Source organism: Ruditapes philippinarum, unplaced genomic scaffold, assembly GCF_026571515.1.
Source record: "Ruditapes philippinarum isolate M1 unplaced genomic scaffold, ASM2657151v2 ctg4614_1_1_1_1, whole genome shotgun sequence".
In the NCBI taxonomy this organism is placed as follows: domain Eukaryota; kingdom Metazoa; phylum Mollusca; class Bivalvia; order Venerida; family Veneridae; genus Ruditapes; species Ruditapes philippinarum.
In genome coordinates, this window is record NW_026865287.1 from 26639 (window position 1) to 44685 (window position 18047).

General features: G+C 32.8%; 2 protein-coding genes and 1 long non-coding RNA gene across 9 annotated transcripts in view; 2 read left to right on the plus strand and 1 right to left on the minus strand.

The window, feature by feature from the left end:
* LOC132728541 (katanin p60 ATPase-containing subunit A-like 2) overlaps positions 1–13375 on the minus strand; it is a 38252-nt gene extending 24877 nt beyond the window's left edge. For 5 of the 7 annotated variants that reach the window (XM_060714186.1, XM_060714187.1, XM_060714180.1 and 2 more), the window contains exon 1: positions 13181–13375. In XM_060714186.1, coding sequence (XP_060570169.1) covers positions 13181–13234 — 54 coding nt within the window. In that variant the 5' untranslated portion in view covers positions 13235–13375. Of the gene's footprint in view, positions 1–1619; positions 1694–13180 lie in introns of all 7 variants that reach the window. The other 2 variants (XM_060714181.1, XM_060714188.1) reach the window with 2 other exon arrangements.
* Positions 9552–12421, plus strand: LOC132728548 (uncharacterized). The gene is made up of 3 exons (XR_009625499.1): positions 9552–10139; positions 11147–11249; positions 11526–12421. It is a non-coding gene; the product is annotated as an uncharacterized LOC132728548 (long non-coding RNA).
* Positions 13376–13459: 84 nt separating the features above from the next.
* Positions 13460–17766, plus strand: LOC132728538 (uncharacterized). The gene is made up of 2 exons (XM_060714179.1): positions 13460–13608; positions 16277–17766. Exons 1-2 carry the CDS (start codon positions 13606–13608, stop codon positions 17648–17650), a joined length of 1377 nt encoding a protein of 458 aa, XP_060570162.1. The 5' UTR covers positions 13460–13605; the 3' UTR covers positions 17651–17766.
* Positions 17767–18047: the final 281 nt, after the last annotated feature.

Below are 18047 nucleotides of genomic sequence, written 5' to 3' on the forward strand. Positions count from 1 at the left end.
AAACTTATATTTTTGGCAAAATCGAAAGAAAAAAAAAAAAAACACTTAAAAAAATAGATTTTCAATAATTTATTGTCCTTTAATTAAATTTGGGAATTGCCTTGTTGAGGCATAAAAACTGTGACAATACATGACTGTACTAGAGTCAAGTGTGACCATGAATTAGTATCATAAATTATTTTTAACAAAACAGAGCTTTGTTTACTTATAGCTACACTGTTATATTAATTCATATATTAAAATAACATTGAAGCATATAGCAAAAAAGAAATACACATGTTAATATTTTATATTCAATCAACAGCTATAACAATGAAAAATGTACAAAAATATCAAACTTGGCAACAAAACACTATGTCAATTGCAGAATCTTCTGTAAAGGGAAATAAAATCCATTCCATATCTATACAGACATGGAGCAAAGTTTGTGAACTAATAAATCAATAAATACTTAGATCAAATACAACAGTTTGTCATAAAGATGCAGTCTATTTCCCTATGAATTTCTACTCCATATAATTAAAATCATAATTCATTCAAAAATGAGAGAATTTTTGACAAAATTTTGTGATAAATTTGATATTTTTGTACCTCAACCTGAAAGAGAAATTAATAATGATAAAAAAATTGATGAATTTACAATGGTATTGAAGTATGGTACTAATATATGAAATATCAAGATTTGCATTTGACATAATATTTCGTAACATAAACGTCAAACTAAAGTACCCAGACCAGCATAAACAAGTCACATTACTTATCAACAGTCAAACAGTATCATTAGCCATTTAATTATAACTACAGTACTGGTAATTCAACCTCAACCTCCCAACATTACTATCACGCCTTAATGTCACAGTTTTGTTTGTCTGTTGGGTTTTAAGTGCACCAACACAGAAAAGATCATAATGGGGCTGAAACAGGAAAGATGATTTTGGCTTAAACCTTAGGGGTTACGAATTTCAAAGCAACACCAGGGGTCAAAATCACCTCACCTGCTGGAGCTAAGAGATGCATAGACTTCCAATATCACAGGACTCACAGCATCAATTTACAACATTGTTAAACCATTCTCTATATGGAAATATATTCACAGTAAATACAGAGCAAAAGTGTATTTACACATTTAATGTAGAAGTGACCTATCTTGAAACTACAGCAATATCTAAGATTGACTGCTCAGTGCTGTCAACCTTTTTTTACTGCAGCAATTCTATTTTCATCACAGGTAGGGGACACTATGCAATCCCTTGAATTTGCGGAAAAAACAGACATGGTATTTTTGCATTGAAAAGGGAAGAAAAAACTTGATGTGAAGTATATTTTTTGACTGCATGAGCTACAGTTGCAAAAGATCATGAGTTCAAGTACAGTCATGTAAATGACAAAAGTGTATTACATTGAAAACTGTAACAAGGTATTTAGAGAAATGAAACTAGGAGCATTTCTGAAGCATAATTTTTAATGACAATGTTCAATTGTTCTTTAAAAGCATAAATTAATAGGTTGGAAATGAATTTATTTCCCAGAATGCAGGTAAATCTATTTGGCATAAATTGATACTGTTTTGAAGTTGACAACTGACAGTTATAACATTAATAGCCCAACAACTATAATACCGACTTCCGGACCCTTCTTTTATATACCACTATTTTTACTGACTAATGAACCTTTGGCTGGGCACAATTTATATCTGAAATAGTTATCTCTTATACTCTGACAAAATCAAACAAAAACAGAAGTATTATGTAAAGGTATATAATATATAATGTAAAAGCTTTGACAATAAAAAATAAAGAAATGCCATATATTTATGTTACAAAGAAATATTTTCATAATTTACATCTTTTAACTTTTAAAGCAAGTTGTCAATTTTCCTATAAAATAAATAAAATAATTATTAACCCTGTGTGTTCAAATCATACTTTGCAAGTTAAACAGGTTTATTTCCACTAGCGTATCTTAATTGACTAAGATCAGTGGAGCATACCCTGGTCCATTCATAACATTTCAACAGCTCATTTAAAGGTATTTACGACTTTGGCATTCAATTACCTATGTCATACAACTCAATAATTAATATGTCTGAAATATCAACTTTTTGTATCATTTTCTATAGAAGTCTATACTTGTAATACAAGAAGCAAGTATCAGCTTTTCTTTCAATACGATATATAAGATTCTATGTTGCAAATGTGCATCTGAATTGATTAAAATATTTCCTTAATCCTAATTCAGTTTTCTCCTTAATATGGTTAATAAATGTTCCCATATATTTGTATATCAATATGAACTTGTTAAGCACAGGATCACTGTCTTCCTAAAAATTTTCTATCAATCAGGCAAAATAATGTGACAGTACAAAAACACTACTAATGCACTCTTAACCTTTAAATCGCTTCATTTCCAATTCATTATAACTATATTCTTATATTTATATCTCAGATGAAACTAGAAATATGTCCACTACTGTGGCATAACAAGCAAATTCGTTGAATTTATATCCCCCGCCGAGTACTGGTTATTATTAACACAACAACTGAAGACATAAGGCTTTATTTATATATTAATCATGGCATAAACAGTAATATTCTTTGAACTTGATAAATATTCAGGGCAATAACAGAGCCATAACTTTGTGTTAAATAGTAAAATCTGGAAATGCCAATGAGATGTATGCATACTACATAACTAATCAAGGGCCATAAATCTGAGTTATAAGTATCTGACCGGAACAAGGCAACTATATGCACATTTCCTCTTAGTATCCCATAAAGTTTCATTGAATTCCAGCCAGTAGTAGCACAGAAGTAGCCAGGAACAAATATTTTTCTATATGGATACTGCATAACTATTCAAGGGCCACAACTCTGAGTTAAAGTGTCTGACCGGAACAAGCTGACGATATGCGCATCTCCTCTTGGTATTGAAGGTTCCCATAAAGTTTCGTTGAATTAAAGCCAGTAGTTGCAGAGAAGTAGCGCGGAAACGATTTTTACTCCATATGCATACTGCATAACTAATCAAGGGCCATAACTCTGAGTTAAAGTGTCTGACCGGAACAAGCCGACGATATGCGCATCTCCTCTTGGTATTGAAGGTTCCCATAAAGTTTCGTTGAATTCCAGCCAGTAGTTGCAGAGAAGTAGTGCGGAAACGATTTTTTCTCCATATGCATACTGCATAACTAATCATGGGCCATAACTCTGAGTAAAAGGGTCTGACCGGAACAAGCCGACGATATGCGTATCTCCTCTTGATATTGATGATTCCCATAAAGTTTCGTTGAATTCCAGCCAGTAGTTGCAGAGAACCACCCCGGAAACCATTTTTACTCTATATGCATACTACATAACTAATCAAGGGCCATAACTCTGAGTTAAAGGGCCGGACCGGAAAAAACCCACGATATGCGCATCTCCTCTTGATACTGATGATTCCCATAAAGTTTCGTTGAATTCCAGCCAGTAGTTGCAGAGAACTACTCCGGAAACGAAATTCGGACGGACGGATGGACGGACGGACAACGCCAAAACTATATCCCCCTCCCGATTCCATCGGCGGGGGATAATTACACACATGTACTTATAGGTCAAATGTTACATAAATATTAAGTAATAATGTAATATGTTGTTGTTATTGGGTTTTTACGTCACAGCAACAGTGTTGATCATACTTCAACTTTCCAGCTTTACTGGTGGAGGAAGACTGGAGTCCCTCTTTGAATTATTTCACACTGGTGAGATTCAAACCTCTGACTTCTGGATATGTAGTCAGAGGCTCTACCTTTATACCACTGTTTCTCCACAAAAAGTTCAACTAATTTAAGAACATGTTTGAACTAAGTACTATGAACTGACAATGCAAGAACAAGAAACAGAGAACAAGAGCTGCCGGTAGGACAGCAACGCTCGACTATTCTTAGTGCTTGATAGTAAAAAAAACCTTTAACTAAAAGGTAATTTTTTTTTCAGTAGAGAAAAAGGCAAATTTTTTCTTTAAATCCATATTATAGTTATAGGCCTTGGAGAGAGTCCTATTATGCTCTAAAAGAAGAGTATAAAGTTTCAAAGCCATATGTCAATGGACTTTGAAAATATTTGAACTATTACAAAAACTTTAACGTAAATTCTAAGTCGAAAAAGGGGCATAATTCTGTCAAAATGCTTGATACAGTTACCTCCTACTGTCTACTGGTTTGGGTCATGATGGTGAACAAGTGTGCAAAGTTTCAAAGCCATATGTCAATGGACTTTGAAAATATTTGAACTATTACAAAAACTTTAACGTAAATTTTAAGTCGAAAAAGGGGCATAATTCTGTCAAAATGCTTGATAGAGTTACCTCCTCCTGTCTATAGGTTGGGGTCATGATGGCAAACAAGTGTGCAAAGTTTCAATGCCATATGTCAATGGACTTTGAAAATATTTGAACTATTACAAAAACTTTAACATAAGTGGTTACGCCGACGCCGACGCTCGGGTGACTACAATAGCTCTACTTATTCTTATCAAATAGTCGAGCTAAAAAACATCAGCAAATGATCAATTCCTTAATTGGGAGGGAAATATACTTTGCATATCTTACAGAAATATCATTCAGCCTACATTTCTTTATCAGTTGCATTATAGCCTCTGTACTGAAGGGGCTGCATACCTGTAGTAGACCTCATAACAACATTAACACTGTTTATCATGTCATTGAAATAAAGAAATAAACTTCATATGAATTACTGACCAGTGCTATTTTTTTGTTGTTGTAAGATTATTATTATTTACATGCAGATTTTTTAAATGCAGAAAACACAAAGGTGGTTCTGCTCTTGACCAGAACTGTTCAATGAAACAATTCACTGTTGTTGTTTTATTACCCAACATAGAAAGAAAATGATGCACACACTCTATCACTGAATTAGTGATTTTTTAATTAATTTTAATTCATATTCAGTGAATTAAATTTAGTTCAATTTTTTTTTTAATTTAACTGTGATCAAAACTGGCTGTAAAAAGACTTTCATGGTATTTGTACTTTATTCAGAAACAAAATAGAGTGCATGTGTACACTTGCAAACAGATAGTCTACTATACTGACACATCCATGGAATCGGCTACTTTTGTTTTTTCAAGTGAAAAGACACCTGTTTAAAGGTCAGTACTGCTAAAAAAATTTCCCTATATAACTTTATGGAATCGGCTCCTTTTGTTTTTTCAAGTGAAAAGACACCTATTAAAAGGTCAGTACTGCTAAATTTTTTTTAGCAGTTTTCTGGCAGTTTATCATATTTAGTTTCGATTGTGTAGGAAGCTATAAGCTTATAGACACACAGAATCTGTTCCTGGAACAAACCAGTACTGAGCAATGAGTGTAAAGTTTCTTGCTCAAGGAAACAACGACTTGCCCCTGATGGGGTTTGAACCTATGCCACTAGTGATCATTAGATTACTAAGTCAGACGTGATAAACACTCAGCCATGCCACCACTTAAGTTTAGTTTATCATATTTGCCGGTAGGGTCTATTTTTACCAATAAGACACTGCAGTACCTCAGCACATCAGAGAAACATTGATGACTAAGGCAACACAGCAAATACTTTAGAACAGATGTTAACATTTTTTGAACATTTGCTGGCTGTATAAAATTATAAAAGGGAACTTGCTACTAAGCACCTGGGTATTTCCAGTCCAAATGCACATGCCAAAATATCTGAGGCCTAATAATTGTGATAAATTAATATGTATTGCCATAGTTGTTGATTTAAAATGTCTGTAATATAATTATATATACTGTACTTTGATATTATTTATATCATACTGTGATTCTTTTTTATCTGTGATAGGTTTATTTTGTTATTAGTTATTATTTTGAAGATTTTCTACATATTTGTTGTTGATTATTGTGTTTAAGATTTTTCTCACATTTGAATGTAACATTGAAAGTTAGAAATACTTTACATTTATTTGAAATATTACATATATAAATACAAGTAGTGTGCTAGAAATTGCATATACATTAAACAGAAACGGTTGGGAATGTTCTCTCTTTCTTTGATAAATTCATAAAATATCCCTTTTTAGTATAAATTATTTTCAACATTAAAAAGCAAAAAAAAACTGTTTTGAGTAAAAGCTAGGCACATATTCCAATTAAAAGTAGAGTATAAGAATAATATGGATGTTTTATTTTTGTATATACTGTTATATACATAGTAATAAATCTTTCAATGATTTTAAGAAAACATTAAATGTATACATGTTAGTATATAAAATAATATGAAAGTAGATAGAGCCTTCTAAAAACTGGGAAGTCAGAGAAAATGATATGTTCATTTTTATTTTACATTTTTCATTTTAGGGTGTCATTAGTACTTATGTTCCGATTGTCGCAAGTCGCCGATTATCACTTACTGTTATGTAAAACGACAATAATCGATTCACAAAAGTTTGTTCCGCGACGTCGTCAAAAATGTTTTAATTATCAAAGGGAATTTAATTCTGACGGTAATTTTCCTTTAGGAACACCTCGCGGATCGCAAAAAATCACTCAGAGACAATTTGGAGTTGAACAGGATCAATAAGTGATGTAAAACAAAAGAAATATAATGTGATGAAAATGGTATTATTTGATATCCATTGAAAAATAAAATCTATTTCGTAAAATTATGACTATATAAGGTTAAAACTGTGTTGAAAAGTGCTAAATGAAGTTCATGTTATTAAATATAATCAAGTGCCTTGGTAAGAAATGTTACTTCCCTATTATTTTTTAACGCGACTTTATTCGAAAGTTATCGATTATGTCCCATCCGACTGAACCGATTATCGATTGGGACAAATTTCATCCGATTTCCATCACTAGTCATTAGGCATGTTAGGTATTTCATGTACGCTTCTATTAAAACACCTTGATGATTATTCTTAAGCAGAAAAGATGTTATTGATCTGTTATTGGAATATCCCGGCAATTATCATGCTTTACTGAAATGAGGCTATAAGTCAAAAGTATGTGAAGCGCAAGTATTATTTCAAAGCAATCAAGAAAAAAACATGATGAATCAGGGTTCTTGGTGACGCTTATTTCAGCGTCCTGGTACGCATGTTTATTAAGCTGGACGCAAATATTTCAGAGCAAGGATTCTGCGTACACTTACGATGCATAAACATTACCGATTGTTTACAACCACAAATACGTCAGCGTGTATCAGTCTATAGGTGGGCGGTCCTATGCACATCTACCAGTGAAGCGCTTAGCCAATCAGTGATAACGCTTTCAATCATTTTCACGCGATAGAGATCAGACTAATGTATACACTCGCTGTACATGTAATTAGCAGATATAACACCAGGTGATAATAGTTGATTGGAAATTAGCAAATTTTACCGACAAAAGGATTAACTATTGACTATTTACGCCGCAGGTTAAAAGAATGTTTTCTCATGTTTACAAATGAGTGTAATTATGAATTATTGTTGAATATTTTCGGCATTTTCTAGGATATAGTGCCGGAATGCCAGGACAACAATTTGATCAAACCAATATACACATACGCTTTGCTTTGATATTTAGATTCTTTCCGAAAATTGATCCCGAACATCGGCGATTTCATATTCGCCAGAAACCCTAAAATTTCGCAAAGGGCACAAAAATTCTCAGTTTCCAAGCCAAACATGTGAATGAATTGTTCCTTTGTGTTTTAATCAACATTAAATCTTTAAATATTGATCTTCAATTTGCCCCCTTTTGAAGATATTTGGTAAAATAATTGTAGATAGGATGAATCTCTTACACACTGTGAAGCTGTACATGATTTTCCTATTCATTTCGCTAAATGCTGTCTATATAAATTTATGTTGTTTTTTTTTTTACAAATATAAACTTTTGGTCTTAAGAGTGCTTTAGAGTGGACTTATTTAACCAGAATAAAATTTAATTTGGTATAAAAATGCAAAAGAAAAAAAAATGATTTCCATGCAGGGCACTCGTTTGGCCAATTTTGGGGCCGAATATCGGCCCCATTCCCCTCTCAAAATCATATGCTTTTTTCCCCTATTTCAGTAGAAAATTCCCCACAAAAAAAAATTGTAGTGTAAATGTTTGATATTTAATAAAAAAAGTGATGTTTTGATTTCATAAAAATAAAATATATTTCTGTATAACTTTCAATGGATTGAAAACTAAAATACAGTTGTCAACAACGCTGTATGTTAAAACCGAAAGTAGCAGGAAGTTAGAAATGTACAAGGGAGGTAACTCTCGTAAAATTATTTACAAAATTAATGTGGCAGATAATCATCATAGGAGTTTACCTTATATTCAATTGATGAAGAGTATTGTATTACTCGAAACTAGTAGCCAATAAAAACTTTTTAAAAATGACCTGGTGTTGTACGTGTGTTCCTCACCTACTTTATTCATTATTTTATATTCAATTTGTTTAGAGAATAGACAAACATTGTCATATTCTACTAGTAAATAAACAAAACTACTTTAATTTCTGTCAGTTGTTGTTGGAAAAAAACGTATTTCTCTTGCAGTTTTGTACTAAAATATTTTCGTACCCAGTTTTACAGTTACAGACAATTTCCTCTGAAACCAAAACTTTTTTTAGAAAAGGTATAAAACTTTCTTGTTTATTTTTATTTAATTCTTATTTCAATTATCATTGTTATAATTGTTTCAATCTAAAGAACAGGCAGAAATATGTAGAAATAGATTAACAACTGACCAGTGCAGATTGCAAAATAGTGTGATACATTTTTAACTTTAAAAATAAAGAAGACATTAATGACTATAATAGGAAATAGTTTAGCTGTGTTTCAATAACTTGGGAACAACATACCCTTGCCTAGGAAAGTCTGCCTTTCCAGAGCTTGTTGCACTGATTCAATTCTTGTTATACAAGTTTTTTTTTTTAAAACAACAACAACAAAAACAACTGTCAGTTTTAATTTTTTATCATAAACAAAAATGCATTATGCTTGTTATAGATTTTAATATAACCCTAATATTTTTCAGAATTTGCATTTTACCCCTGACTAGAATTTGAGGGGTATAAAACCCTTGGCCAAAAACATATAATTATCTGGAGCTCTGATAATTTGATGTCTGAGTCAGTCAAGTGCAATAAGAAAGCAATAAAGAAAACAATGAGATAGCCTGTCTCAAGAAAAACTTCATGTTATATGTTTTATTTGTTAGGTCTATAGTAATAAATATACTAGCTATTGTAAGTAATGGTAGGAAATTGTGCCAAGAGTTAGTGTAAAACTTAAATATAAAGAACTTGTATATGACTTAAAATTCCCCTTTTTGTCTTAAAATGACACAAAATTCCCCTTCCTGAGGGTATGGGTACCTGTCCCCAAAAGTTGTCTAGTGCCCTGCCATGTGTTGATGCATTATAATTTTATTGTGTCATAATAAATATTAACAACAAAACAATAATTATACTATGTAGTTCAGAGTTTGGTTTGAATAACTATAAACTTTGAAAGTCTCTTGAAGATTCAAAATATCAGCAATGCAACTGTATGCAGTAAATGACTAATCATCCCAGCAAACACCCGACGTTGACCCAACGTTGGATCAACGTTGAATTTTGGTCGCGACGTCGGTGACCTTCATACAACGTCAAATCGACGTTGAATCCCCGACGTCTAACAGACGTTGCATTTTGACGTCGATTCGACGTTAGGTTTTGGTCGGTAATCTGACAATAGGTAAATTTAATTTATGAAACCAATATATATATAAATGAAAGCATAAACAGCGAGAATTTTAAGTTTAAGTTTAGAAAGGGAACATTATATATTTATTTTCTCCATCAAAACAACAGTATCACGTGGGTGGCTAACGTACGATATTCGATAGGTGGCGCTCTGTAAACGGATAGTCGCAGATCAGTATGAAATATATTTGCTCTATTTTCATTTAAATAATATCTTATTTCCTCGAATTAGTCTAAGAAGTGTTTATATAATTTACAATAAAGTTGTTATCATTTTTGAGTGCTTCATTTTATAGTGGTAAATAATTTAGTAAATTCGAATTTGCGACTTATCGGATTTGAAATTCAATTGTATTGGCGGACAAAAAACGACGGGTTGACAGACAAAGTTGTGTATTCCAAACAAAAGACAAAGGTAGGCAAACATTATATATTGTTTTTCATTGCTAATTTACCGCATGTTTGCATGGATTCGATGGTTATTTGATCATTGAAATGTTTGACTGGTAAAACTTAATGTCACGTTATTTCGCGAGATAAATATTTTTGTTTCAACGTAAGAACACTTTATCATTTGCTATAGAACAGTCTGTATAATCGGATCATTTTTCCCACACTATATCGCCATGCCAAATAAATGCACAATCAATGGTAGGAAATATCCTAGCAATTGAAATCAATAAAAAGTTAAATGCAGTACGTAAGACTCTTATTATTCAAATGCTGGTAAATAAAATTTCCTCTTATTTCTTATCAACATGAATTTCACTTATATGAGGGGCCAGTCATTTACACATGTATCAGATGCAGTTTGATTTTGATATCTGTGTAGTTGTTATAATTGTAGTACTTTACACATACTGTAAGCATACCATGTGTTTCTTATATTATGATAATGATTCATGGCATTTGATACATGTAAATGATACGACTTTTGTAAGATATATCTGACAGCACAATGTATTTGACTAGCTATCTTTTTATTAATGTAATCAAACAACATATTATCAATCAGAAAACACATTATCATAGTTATAAATCAATAAAAGTAATAGTTTGTTAATTAGCCTTGATATCAACAAGTTGTATGCTCGTATCATAAAACGTTTTTACACTAAGCCAGTCTGTCCTATATACACTTAGCAGACCAGATCATGCTGGGCAGAGATGATATCTATAAAAATGACAGTAACATGTGAATTTCTTTGATGTTGTATGAGCATTTGTACAAAGTACTTTGAATATAAAAAATAACAATATCAATTTTTGCGGGAGTAGAATTAATTTGGTATTTGTTATATCAGTTTTTCATGCGCTTATGAGTTAACTAAGATTAATAGTAATTTGATTTGCCTATTGTATTAGACAAACATCCTTTCACCACATGGTTAAATCCTAAAACGATTATATTTCGTCTTTCAGATTGTGAAAATTATGATAATTCAACATGTGTCAAAAGTTCATGAGGAAGATGAAAATATTTAGAGGAAAAGAAAAATGAAAACCTTCCAAGATTTTGTGACAGGTATATTTCAAAATATTATAGAAAATACAGTGATCTTATTACCCTTGATTTTATAATGAAATTCTTCATGAAGCCATTTTTATCAAAATTAATAGATATAATATACAGTATGTACACGAAAATACATATGGTTTAAACTAAATTAAAAATAATAAGTGCATGTATCTTTTAAATAGTTGGAGAGTTTTGTTAGAATTTCGTTTAATTATAATATGTAAAAGTGATTTATTTCTTGCACTTGTAACTCACTGATTATTTTATTTTTTTTAATTTCAGAAAGTGTGATGAGATCTCAGGTTGGAGACGGTAATGATACGCTTAAAGTATGCCCCAGATCGACATAGTGGAGGAGGACGAAAGAAGCTAGAATACTAATGAAGATACATGAACATTGCTATTTATAGTTATAACAAAATATTCAGAATATTGTTCCATTTAACATTCAGATCTAGATTCAGTTATAAAATACAAAGACAAATATACATTTAGTGAGTTGGATAGATGATTGAAATATCCCAAACTCAGAGTGATCAGTTCAGTGGTGATATAAGAAAAAAAAACATGCATGGATGTTTGCTATATAAAATGTCAGTGTTTATATTCAAGAAGGATTTTGTTTAGCATGCTTAAATAATACATGAAGCGTTATAAAAGTACATACCGTCAAGTTAAATAGTTTCAAAAAATATTATGTAAATCTTGCATTTGTTATATAGTACCACATTTCTTGTTTTGTGATTGTGATTCCGAGTATAAAATAAATTGCTAACATCATAAGAATGCTTATTTTTAACCCTATTAAAGAGCTTTAAAATGAAAAAAAAAATCATATTCCAAAAGTTTTGAATGAGGTTAAATCATGGTTAGAAAATTTGGTCAGATAAGGTTGGCATATGGTCAGATAATGGTCAGAAAAGGTTGGATTATGGTCAGAAAAAGGTTTGATTATGTCCAAATAATGGTCAGAAAAGGTTGGATTATGGTCAGATAATGGTCAGAAACGGTTGGATTATGGTCAGAAAAGGTTGGATAAAGGTCATTTTATGACGTTGTATAGACGTCGGTTTCTGACGTCTAAAAAACTTTCAAATCCAACCTTCTGCCAACGTTTACCCAACGTCAGGGTCTAACGTCAGTACAACGTTGGTACAACGTCTTTTGTTTGCTGGGATTCTGTAAACATGTTAATTACTTTTGGATTCCAACTTTTTCAGGCTTGGGAGACCATGGACTCCATGTTTTAAAGTCCTAGTGAGAACCCTGATGAATAATCACTAAATCAGAAAATTAGATCTATCTATTAAAGATTTTTAATTTGATGTCTCTGATAATACAGGGAAGTCAAAGGCCAGGACCGCGAAGTTGTCCAGGCTTTGGCTTGCCTGGCTATAGAATACACATGTATATTTAAAAGGATCTCAATTAAAAAACATTTGAAGAATAAGTGTATAGAATTGTATACCTATCAATGAAATTTTCAGTGTCCTTTCAAGTTGGGCACCGCCATTTTCAATGTTACTCAATGATAATAGGCGGGGTATTCCGATATCGTAACATCTGCAACCTGTTGGATTAATAATTATCGTCGAGTGCTCCAAGTGAAAACGGAAGCGTTGCATGAAATACCAAATGACTACTATAAAAAGGAAAAATGAACGATTTTTTTAAACTGACTTCATCGTTCATAGGCTTTACCTAATTTCATATTATATACAAAGGAGACGTAATATAAGGGAGAAGTTCGGTGACAAACTGACTAAGGGACGCAATGATTTAATGCTCATAGTATTATCGAAAGGTTTCCAATCATTTCCATGCAACCTTGGTACGAAAATAATTGTGTACGAATATATATTTTAAGTGGATCTCTCTGGTACTTTGGCTGTGTTTTCATACATATTAAATAATTAAAAGGATGTGAATAACATTACCGCTTCTCTTGCTTGATTGGCAGTCCTGATACTTTGGTAGCTGAGCTCTGCCATGATTTCTAAAAGATATAAAGCATTTTCGATTGCACCGTTTCGGTCGCGAAGATATACAACAAAATGGCGGATGTCAACGACATTCTGTAACCCAAATCAAAAATATTCCATATGACTTTATAGAGAATATGGTTTATAAGATTTTAATAAAATTTGTATCTATTTTATTTTTTAAGCTATATATTCTATTTGGTGCACCTTAATATGGTTCTAAATATCGGCATTTCTTTAAATTTAAAGGCTAATAGAACGACCTTCACCTTCTTAATTGATGATAATAACAATTAAAACGTTGTAACAGAATTTGTTGAACCTGCAAGGCAGATAAGCAACAACTGACGATATTGCGTGTCTGCGAGAAAAGCTGTTGAATGGTAATGTAAAATTGCAATATTTGTCGTATTTGTAACTATTGTTTGTAAATTATCATTTATGTAATAGCATTCGGATATGTGAAATTTGACCTACAATAATGGTTATAATAATCTCACTAAAGGTTTTGTTATTGATTTAATTACGGTAGTGTCTGTGCAGATAAAGGAACAAGTCACTTGAAAAAATATGAAAGACTGGGCATACTTTCAATTATCTAAAGAGACTTCAGCGAACAGGTTTTATAGTACTGCGCACAACGTCAAAATAAAAACGACATAAAGTTATGGAAGCCAGAACTAACTTTCTCTCAATTGATTTACAAACATGAACAAAAAAGCGGTGTAGTCTGGTTAATTCATCGTTTATGCCTATCTATATGTAAATGTACTGGTATGCAAGAAGTTCCCTATAAAAGCGGAAGCAATATTTTATATATAAATCCTTGATTTTTAGTTAAATCATTGGCATGCAATGGAACTGGAAAACTTCTAATTCTAGTGCAAGTTTGAATAATCTGCTTATGCTCCTTTTACAAAATGAGAAATTTTTATATCAGTTAATGGACAGAATTGCTTGCCAGTCCAGATATGAGAATTGTAGTTAAAATGAATTACATAACTGATTATATGAATGAAAAAAAGACAAACAAGTTACTTGTTAGTACTAATACAGAAACGGTGACATAAATGGACCACTTCTCCGTCTTCTGTCTGTCCAACTATTGGTCTGTCACAAAAAGTATCAGTACTATTGCTCAAAAACCACTGGTGCATTTTCATCTAAACTTTACAGAAATGATTGGTACCAAGTCTTGTTGTGCATTTTCGTTTTCATGATTTTGTCAGAGTTATGGCCCTTTTATGATTTTTATTTCTAAAGTTTGTCTGGACCATGTCTCGTATACTACTAAATCAATGCATTTTGAATGAACTTCACAGGATTGATACAGTATGTTGTTATGGCCCTTGAATAAAAATGGCATTTTGGCATGTGAATATTTTGTGTTTTGTCTTATTTAGAAGATACATACTTTGAATGGCCAATGTCACCTGTGCTAACAATAGATTTTTTCACTTTTGCTTCTACAGCCTTAATTTTTTTTAACCCTTTGTCTTTCATATTTGTTATGATAGCTTCTACAGCCTTAATTTTTTTTAACCCTTTGTCTTTCATATTTGTTATGATCAAACATTGGGTGGTCCTCTATTTTCGGGGTGGAGTTTGGTGTCACTGGATTCAAGGTCAAGATCATGCATTTATCAACATTTGATTAACTTTTATTGTTTCAACTAATTATCCCCCCCCCCCCCCCGATGGAATCGGGAGGGGGATATAGTTTTGGCGTTGTCCGTCCGTCCATCCGTCCGTCCGAATTTCGTTTCCGGAGTAGTTCTCTGCAACAACTGGCTGGAATTCAACGAAACTTTATGGGAATCATCAATATCAAGAGGAGATGCGCATCTGACCGTCCGTCCGTCCATCCGTCCGTCCGAATTTCGTTTCCGGAGTAGTTCTCTGCAACTACTGGCTGGAATTCAACGAAACTTTATGGGAATCATCAATATCAAGAGGAGTTGCGCATATCGTCAGCTTGTTCCGGTCAGACCCTTTAACTCAAGAGTTATGGTCCTTGATAAGTTATGTAGAATGCATATAGAGTAAAATTTTGTTTCCGGAGTAGTTCTCTGCAACTACTGGCTGGAATTCAACGAAACTTTAGGGGAATCATCAATATCAAGAGGAGATGCGCATATCGTCGGCTTGTTCTGGTCAGACACTTTAACTCGGAGTTATGGCCCTTGCTTAGTTATGTAGTATGCATATAGAGTAAAAATCGTTTCCGCACTACTTCTCTGCAACTACTGGCTGGAATTCAACAAAACTTTATGGGAACCTTCAATACCAAGAGGAGATGCGCATATCGTCGGCTTGTTCCGGTCAGACACTTTAACTCAGAGTTATGGCCCTTGATTAGTTATGCAGTATCCATAAAGAAAAATATTTGTTTCCTCGCTACTTCTCTGCTACTACTGGCTGGAATTCAATGAAACTTTATGGGATACTAAGAGGAGATATGCATATAGTCGCCTTGTTCCAGTCAGATACTTATAACTCAGATTGATGGCCCTTGATTAGTTATGTAGTATGCATACATCTCATTGGCATTTCCAGATTTTACTATTTAACACAAAGTTATGGCCCTGTTATTGCCCTGAATATTTATCAAGTTCAAAGAATATTACTGTTTCTGCCATGATTAATATATAAATAAAGCCTTATGTCTTCAGTTGTTGTGTTAATAATAACCAGTACTCGGCGGGGGATATAAATTCAACGAATTTGCTTGTTCAAATAGAAATTTCATGCCAACTTTGACATTATTACATTTTATGATAGCAAAAGGTCATAAATCTATCAAGGTATATTACTGTAAGCAATATTTTTTGGAAAATTTTGTTACTGCAAGAATCTCAGCATTTATAGGTCTTTGCATGATTCATTCTAGCTTTTGTTGAAAATTAATGGTCTTAAATGCAGGTATTGCTTTTGGTTAAATTCTGTCTGTGCCTCCACTAATCCAACAAGAAATAAAGTGTTTTTACTTTATGAAGTATAATATTTAAAAGAAGGCTGCAAGTAATATAAATGTTTTATTTCTCTTTTCAGGAGCATGAAATCAGTTCTAAAGACAAGACAGAAACGTTGGAAAATGAAGGAAAGACACCTGATACAGAAAAATGTGATGAAGGTCATGTATTTAAAAAGGCAAGATATGCCTGGCAAATTAAAGGTCATCTTGGTACTGAACATGACTCTCTGAATGGTGAAGCTTCTTGTGATAAATCCAAAAGTACCGAATCTGTTGCCTTAAATGACTTAGCTCATTTTGAATATAAAGACTTCAAAAGGCAAGACGACTCTGATGTAAATGAAACAATGTTATCAGCAGTTACGACTGAGAAAAATTCAAGTCATCATGATGAAGAGAGTTATGAGAAAGGAATTAAGGAAGATTATGTTAATAGTGATACACAGAAACACAGTGATATGATTGAGTTCATAGGTAACAAGAGAAAAGTTGATCTATTAAACTTTGAGGGGGGTTGTGGGCGATCCAAACGATTAAGAAACATAGAGGATATTAACAGTAGAAATGAAATAAGTAATTGTTCAGCAAATGCTCATCCACAGCAAGATAGGTTTATGAACATGCAAGCTGGAATTGCCACTGCTGCAAATAACCCAGATTTCGGAAGAGCTGTAAGTTCTATTATACCAAATTTTCAAGGCTTTGATATTCCTAGCTTTATTTGGCAAAAGCAAGAAATGGGTTGTGCAATCGTTGACAATGTTTTTAATAGGACTTTGGAAGAGATGGGTCTGTCACCTGATCCGGTTGTCAACTTAAGCGCAACTACTAGGCTAACTGTAGAAAACCAAAGTATCGAAAGTGCCATCAGAAATCAAGGTCTTCGTGCAAATAGTTCTCAAAGTGATCACAGTACTATATTAAGAAATATGGAGGAAATGAGACAATCTGCCACAAGGACAGACTTTGAGCACACTCAAAGCCAGCTTTCTAGAATATTGGCAAGCCGGTCTAATTCACAAACATTGCATTCACAGCCTTTGATAGAAAGTCATTATGAAGAGGAAAATTGTGCCATGCATGATCAAGACCTGGACTCAGTAGCTAATGGCAATGAGAGCAATCGGGTATCTTCTTGTGGGCCTTCTGTTGCTAAGGATATTAAATTGGACAAAGCTAACAATAAATCTGCTCCAGGAAATGATCACAGTGGTCATTGCAAGTTAAAAATAGTCAGTGAAAATCCATGTGTGGACCATGAAACAAATCATAATATATGTGATGTTGAAAAAATTTCGGGACCAACCAATGAAAAAGATGAATTTATTTTTATGGAAGATTCGGAAAGTATACATGTACATTGTAGGGATATAGCAGAAAAAGGTTCAGAAAATGTTTTAGATCTTGCAGTGTCAGCTGCAATTATGAACCAAGGACTTACCTTTGACTAACTTTTTATAGCTGCCATTATTTTGCAAATATATAAATGGAAATAATAAATTTTAAGTAAAGTCTAACATAATGAATAACAAGACAGATATAAATATTGTCATGTGATAATGATAAATGCTTTTGTTATTGTTATTTTCTGTCCCCATTTCAAAAGGTGAAAGGTCACTTACTTAGAAAAGGCGAGTCCATGGCCAAGTAGTTAAGGTCATTGACTCCAAACCACTTGCCTCATACTGCTGTAGGTTTGAGCCACGCTAGTGTCTTCGGATAATTTATGTGAGGAAGCTATCCAGCTAGCTTACATAATGTCAGTGGTTCTACTCAGATGCCTGTTTACATGTATGCCTGAAATATTCTACATAGGGGTACCTACAGTCTTCCTCCACTAGTAAAGGT